This window comes from Castanea sativa, chromosome 1, assembly GCF_040712315.1.
Source record: "Castanea sativa cultivar Marrone di Chiusa Pesio chromosome 1, ASM4071231v1".
NCBI lineage: Eukaryota > Viridiplantae > Streptophyta > Magnoliopsida > Fagales > Fagaceae > Castanea > Castanea sativa.
Genome location: NC_134013.1, coordinates 85,572,805 through 85,580,228, shown reverse-complemented (window position 1 = coordinate 85,580,228; position 7,424 = coordinate 85,572,805). Strand labels below are relative to the sequence as shown.

The following is a 7,424-nucleotide window of genomic DNA, read 5'->3' as shown; positions in this document are numbered from 1 at the left end:
AGCTCGCGATGACCACCGCTTAGTCCATCAAACCGTGCACCGTGCACAATTTCACAAAACGGACCACATAGCGCTCTTCTACGGCCTAATAATTACAAGATGTGAAAATTTCAAGCCAAAACGATGGGCCACGCGCCGCCAATAAGCTCCACGCACCTGCACGCGCCCGACCATCGTCACCATGCGCCACACGCGCTTGCACGCGTCACACACGCCAGGCGCAATCCGATGACGTCACGGATGACGTCATCAACCCGGTTTGACCCGGTTCAACCCGGAAGCCCGACCCGGATCCGGACCGCCTGAGAAAAAAAAAAAAAAAAAAACTTTGACAAATTAAGACTTTGACAAAAAAAAAAGTCAAAATTTTCAAAATGGACCTGTCCACTCAATTTTTCACGTACTTTCCAATTTTGGGGCATCGTTTCTTCAACCGAAACTCGAAAATTGCACAACGATCAATTTCTAAAAAATTGACTTTTGCACAAATTTTGACCAAAAGTCAAAATTTTTAAGATTGACTTGTCGGCTTAATTTTTCGTGTACTTTCCAATTTTGGAGTCTCGTTTCTTCAACTGAGATTCGAAAATTGCACAACAAATTCAATTTCTAAAAAATTTGACTTTTGCACAAATTTTGACCAAAAATCAAAATTTTTAAGATTGACCATCTTGCTCAATTTTTCATGTGCTTTCCAATTTTTGGTTCTATTTATTCATTTGAGAATCCAAAAATTGCTCAAATAGTGTGATTCTACAGCCTATTGGCTTTGATGTAAACTCTGACCGAAAATCAAGATGTTCAAGCAAAACTTGTCCTATCAAGTTTTCGCAAAGATTTTAATTTTGAAATCTAGGTATTTGTTTTGGACTTAGAGACTACATCCGCTTCTCCAAAGTACTAGCGGTATCCAAAATTTAAGCTCTCAAGATCATAATTTGAGATCCATCCATTTTAATCGGATTCCCCTCAAAATTATCCTCCGAGACTTGATCAAGGTTCCCCTTTCAAAAGCAGACAAACTCTACATGCATGCCTCAAAATTGAAATTACATTGGGTCACTATTTCAGCCAATTATTTTCGTCGGTGCCTACCAATTCTCATCCACCGTTCCCGTTCGGCACCTACCATTCTCATCCACCGTTCCCATTCGGCGCCTACCAATTCTCATCCACCGTTCCCACCGAGAAGTCTCATCCGCCATTCTTAAACCACCTAGCTACCATTCTTCATCTCTTCACTATAAATAGAAGGGCCGGATCCGCTAAATCCATCAAAAAAAAAAACACATACACTGAGTCATGAAATGAAGATTTGCTTCTTTCAAATTTTCAAATCCTTTTTCTCACGGCCAGTTCTCACTATGGCCTCATCATTCTCAATACCTAGTAACCAAGATCGCTTCATGATCGAGTTTGAAATCAACCCCTTCATGGTTCGGTAGCAACCCTTCTCACAACATCATCACCTTTGTTTTAGGATTCAAACAAATTTTGTTTCCTCACATAATGACCACGTTTGTTCATAGAGTTACTCATAACAAGGTCCGCATCGACCTCCCATGCCTCCGTGGAATTGGTTGGCCAGAAATCCAAGTCCAAACAGACACTGTTCCTAAAAACGAGGACTTCCGTAGTCTCTCTTCAACTCGTTTGGTCTCCCAATAGAAGCGGTGGTTCGGAACAAACGGCAACTTGGCTGGTTTCTAAAACCAGGATCACAAGTTAGCTCCATCTTTCATTTGTTATGCTTTCCCAATAAAGTTGCATCAAGTGAAGATGGTAAGAAGTGTTGGGGTATCCTACAAATTGTCTCCCATCCAACACTTGTGATGACCTCCAAGGTACTACCATCGAAATTAGCCTTTGGTGTCGGTGAAGGGTCCCCAAAGCCTCATTCCATGTTTCCACCGCATGGGGTCCAAAGGTCATCATTGCCGGTACCACAAAACTACACTTTCCGGAATTACTCCAACTTAAGATCGGCTTGAAGAATTTCGAAAATATACTTCGAAATTACTTCAACTTAATGTCCGTCGCATATGGTCCGGTTACACGTGCACATTCAACGACTTGGCCGACGGACCTCATTCGGCATGCGGCCGAGTCCCACATCCAGAAGGTGTACTTCCCGAGGCATCTACGCCGTAGAGTCCCCAACATGCGGGGTCGTGGCCATGGTGTCGTATGTCTCACCCATCCACTTTGCTTCATCACTATCTTCTTCACCATCAACATCAACAAACCCAAAACACTTTTCGAAATTACCTCAACTTAACTCGAGTGATGCGATAACGCAAGCACATTCAACCACACTCCCACATGTTCTCTCCGTGACCCGAAGTATACCCTTCGGATATAACTTCACTCGAAGTCCTTAAAAATAAGAGGCTAGCTCCTGCAGCTCGCATGCCGTATGCCAACATTCTCACCTCTTCTCCATCTTCAACACCCCGTGATCGCCACCAACAATCCAAAATACTCTTCCGAAATTACCTCGGCTTAACATCTACCGAAATGTTTCAATCTTGCAAGTACATCCAACTTCTTGCAAATAACTTTCAGCCCCACCAACCCACTCCAAGTACCATTGAATACTCTTCCGAAATTACTTTGACTTAACCTTTGCTCGAAAGCTCGGTCACACGAGTACATTCAAATACAAGGCAACCCGCTTCTCGGCCTCATCAAAACCTTTCATATGGGTGGGTCTACTCTTCCAATTACTTCATCCTGCTAAAAGCTCCACCACCTTCGGCTATTTCACTAGAAGAGTCAAGTATAAAAAGGAGTCCACTTTCTTTCAAGACTCATTCATTCACCACACTCTAAAAGCTGTGTGCATGAACGAGTCTCGAGGGGGCATTTGTAGAGAGGGAAAATTCCCGACCTATCACAAGCTGACACATCATACTACCAAAGTCCACAAAATACAACCAATTACAAAGCGCCACGTACTGTTGCTAGGTTTTGCCATCACTATTCAGAAAACCAATAGAAATTTGCCAAGTGTCATTGAAATAAAGGCATGAAAGCGCATCGAGCGAGTGTAAGCAATGACACAAGCGACTTCCGCACATGTAAGCGATGACACGGGCAGCCTCGCACGTGTAAGCAAAGTGACACAAGCACTCAGCACATGTAAGCGATGACACAAAGGCAGCCTCGCACGTGTGGCGTGACACAAGCACTCGGCACGTGTAAGCGATGACATAAGCGGACCAATCAAACTCCGCCACGTGTCGCTCACCTACCCCTAAACTCCTATAAATAGAAGCCTTCCTAAAACATTTAGGGGGACACGGACAGAGAGAAGGAAGAAGATATCTTGAGTTCGAAACCCGTAAGCTCGCCAGGGATCAAACCTCAAAGCCTCCAAGAAATTCAAGAACTTCAACCTCGAATACGTACGACATTCGAAGCAAAGTCATCCAAACTACTCGTCCGAATCTCAAAGTTCACCGGAATCAAGCTCAAAAGCCTCCGTAAAACCTCAACAAACCACAAATTGGTGAAGCTCTACGGATTCAAGCCTCCAAAGCCCCGAAGAACTTCCACCACAAACCTTCAAATACAAAGAACAATCAAAGAGGAGTCATCCAAATCATATTCCTCAATCTCAAAGTTCATCGGAATCAAGCTCAAAAGCCTCTAGAAACCTCAACAAACCATAAATCAACGAAGCTCTACGAATCAAGCCTCTAAAGCACCGAAGAACTTCCACCACAAACCTTCAAACACGAAGAACACACGAAGAACACGAAGAACACACGAAGAACACGAAGAACAAAGAATTTCTAACAAGCTCATAGCCAGAGATTCATTGTAATTCCGTTTCAAAGATCTTCGATCTATTCCTCAGCCAAATTGAAGAATATCTTATGTTCAAATCAAAATCACATTACCACAATTCCAATCAATAAATCTTTCAAGGAGATCGAATCAGAGGATCACTCTTTTGTAATTACAGAGAATTGTACCACACATTTATCAATACAAATTCGTATTTGCGAAACTATTTTACTTGTTTGATTTATTTCGAACTAAGAAATTTAGTCGTCTACAGATGCCATGAACCCATGAGTTTTTCAGTATCCTCAAAATATTCACAGTAGTGTCAAAGAAATGAGTGATGAGATCAATGCATTACTTAAAAATGGCACTTTGGTTCTCCTACCACATTCTCTTACTGAAAGTGTACGTAGTTGGATCTAAATGGGTTTTTTTTTTTTTTTTGGGATCAAACAGAAGGTTGATGGCACCATTGACAGAAGGCAGTCTCATAGCCAAAGGATTTCATCAACAAGATGAAATATGACTCAGCCCCCGAGATTCATATATATGTTGATTCTCTTGGCCTCATTTTGTCTACAAGCTATATCATTTTCTCTCTATATATAGGTTCAAAAAAGCTCCATGTGCATGGTTCACTTGGTTGTCTATCTACTTAATGGCCCAAGGTTTTTTTGCTACAAAATATGATGCTTCGCTTTTGAAACACTGATACTTGAACAGTTGAACATATGTTCTTGTGCGTGTGGCCGATATTTTTGTAAATAGCAATTAGTCGTAGTACTAAAGGATCTCGGTTTTACTCATTATTTTCTTGGCATTGAGACTACTTTCAATTAAATTCCATTTCAACTAAACTTCATCTCTCTCAAAGGTGATATATTTCTGACTTGCTCAGTTGCTCGAAAAATCTGGTATTCCTTACACAGCTTCCACAAAATTCTCCAAAACTTAATAGGAAGTCTCTTGATGATGCATCATTCTATCGTCAAAATTGTAGGGGCACTGTGGTGTGATAATGTGGGGTTATTTGAACTTGATGGGGCTTGCATATTAAATAATGCTAGGATGTTAAATTTTGTGCAATAATTCAAGGAAAGTGTTAGCAAGATTTTCTCTTATACCTTAAAAAGACTAGTCAAGTGCAATTAAAACTTCGCATAAATATTTATAAACTCAAGCTCAACCTAGCTAATTAATAAACATTTAATGTGATACTTAGCACGTGCTCACACACTTAAATAATTCAATCCAATTAAATTTACACAATTTAGGGTATCGCATTTTGAACATCTGATTTATTATGTTGTTGTATAGATCAAGAATGCATTAACTTATCATGCGATTACATGTATAAATACAATAGCTTTCACTATGAGATTACTCCAATTTTTTTTTTTTTCCAAATCACATAGGTATAACAATAGCTCTTTCATTGTACAAGTCCTATGACACACAGTAAAAATATTCGATGTTTATTTGGGACAACAAACAAATGTAATATATAATTTTAAAAAGAAAAGTTAAAGCCAAAAAGGAATTATGGAAATCAAATGGAAGAGAGGGAGAAACAATGAGTGCATCCCATCTAGTACTTGTTGTTGACGTAACATTCTGGAGGAAACCCTTGAGGAAAGCGCTTAGAATCGGTACAGTAATTGTAGATCATGTAATCATCCTGAACCCATTTCAGCTTCCCCTGGTCACTGTAATCAAGTGTCTGCCAGAGCCAACCATTGTTGTTGAGGTTAGAATTTGGAGTATTGCAAGAAGTCATGGTCTCATAATATGAAACACAAGCATTGTTGTCATTGAAATTCGTATAGGATGCAGTGAAGGGTGCTTGGGTCCAATCTATCTTGACAAGTCCACCTCTTGTTGCCCAGTTATCAGCATTCCAAATACTAGAGTATAGTTTCATTGGCTGGTAACTTGGGAAAGGAATGCCACTTGACTCAAGGTTCTTGAACTCTCTAATGGGGATGCCATCTACATAAAAGCTAAAATATAGAAAAAAAAAATGTATATAAAGTTAATGTGCGTAGAATCAAGAAACTCACAAGTATAATGATAAATTACTAATTCTTTCAAAACTTTTAAGCTGACTTATGAAATTATGACATACTTTTATAAATTACATACAAATTATCTCAATATTATGACGTACTTTTATAAATTACATACAAATTATCTCAATATTTTAAATTATTAGGAAATACTAAAATTTAATTATTTAATCATAAGTCTAATATATAATGCAATTGTGCAAGATATGCATGTGTTCTTACAAAATTGCTTGGGTATTCCACAGGATGGTGTAGGTGTGGAAATCAGCAGCGGGATCGAACCAAAGGTAGAATTGCTGTTCTCTATTGCCCTGGCCATGGCAGTAGACATTTGTGTGAAGGATGTAAGGATCACCACTTAGGTTTCCCAGGAATTCAAAGTCTATCTCATCATGGTATTGCCCTTGTGAGGACAGCTGGAGCACATAGAAATCTTGTAAGTCAAGGGAAAATACAAGAAGAAAGTTCAGGAGAAAACACAAAATGCAATAATATAGAGACATACATACATTCATATTTGGACTTTGTTGAATGACTAAAATAGGTATCAATTGACCTAAAGGTTATTGGCAAGGGGAGTTTATTACACAACACACAACAATGTACACACGCGATATAAACTATGAAGCCATGATTTCCAATGAAGTCATGATTTCAGATTAAATCTTGTGTGTGTGTGTGTGTACGTTTTTGTGTGTTAACATATGTGTAAGAGTTATTTCTCTATGGCAATATGCATGATACTTACATAATAGGCAGTGACAGTTCCAGCAGAATTGCCAGCAACAAGCTTGATGTTCATGTCAATCTTTGCATAAACATACTGATTCTTGGACACGAAGCCTGACCCAGATTCGTTGTTAAGGGAGAGCGTAAGGAGGTCTCCGTTGTTGAGTATCTGAGAATTACTCTGTCCCCAATTATAGTCAAAGGAATCGAGGAATGGACCAGCAAATGCAGCCATGAAAAAGCTAAGCAGCAGAGATATTTGCAGCCCCATCGAAGCATTTGAAGGACTAAGAGCCATTTTTGATGTTTTCTGGTTGGAAATGTAATTGGTAGAGACAATGATATTGGAGTCTACCTTGGTATTTGATTTGATTTTGATACAATAGGTAGCATTATATATACTACAAAGACTTGGAAGGTTCAAAGTATTTGATTAGAAATTAGTGAGTTGTAAAATTGATAGTTGTAATCAACTAAAACGGGTTAGTGGGGCTCCATGATCCAGCTAGATAGGGTCCTCACATATATAAAGCCTTCCCTTTGCATATTATTAATTATCATACTAGATTTGTCTCTGGGAGCGTAGGTCACGGAAAATATATAGCAATATTTCGAAAAATACAAATAATTTTGGGACTAAATTTTTCCTAGGTTTGATAATGATATATGGTACTTTTGTTTGTGGCGGTGGCTACTTGGTTAGGCCGTATGGCGTGTATTCCTCTCTCATTTCCAATTGGGTTGTCAACACGTTTATGATTTTTGGAAGAATCTCAGGAAAATGGACTGGTTCAATCAATTTATTTTTTGGACATCTGTTGCTGTGAGAAAAGAAGA

At 39.2% G+C, this 7,424-nt stretch overlaps 1 protein-coding gene across 1 annotated transcript; it reads right to left on the bottom strand.

The window, feature by feature from the left end:
• Window positions 1-5,146: 5,146 nt before the first annotated feature.
• On the bottom strand, window positions 5,147-6,965 carry LOC142616991 (putative xyloglucan endotransglucosylase/hydrolase protein 13). The gene is made up of 3 exons (XM_075789709.1): window positions 6,607-6,965; window positions 6,081-6,274; window positions 5,147-5,792 (listed from the first exon to the last, which is right to left on the bottom strand). The coding sequence occupies exons 1-3, from the start codon at window positions 6,883-6,885 to the stop codon at window positions 5,381-5,383; spliced, it is 885 nt and encodes a 294-aa protein (XP_075645824.1). The 5' UTR covers window positions 6,886-6,965; the 3' UTR covers window positions 5,147-5,380.
• Between the last annotated feature and the right edge of the window lie 459 nt (window positions 6,966-7,424).

Bases quoted from the DNA above. Each gene is read 5' to 3' on its own strand.
- LOC142616991 (XM_075789709.1), bottom strand. From the start codon at position 6,885: ATGGCTCTTAGTCCTTCAAATGCTTCGATGGGGCTGCAAATATCTCTG. The intron at 6,275-6,606 runs GTAAGTATCATG...TATGTGCTCCAG, and splicing joins GAACTGTCACTGCCTATTAT to CTGTCCTCACAAGGGCAATA. The intron at 5,793-6,080 runs GTAAGAACACAT...TCTATATTTTAG, and splicing joins TGGAATACCCAAGCAATTTT to CTTTTATGTAGATGGCATCC.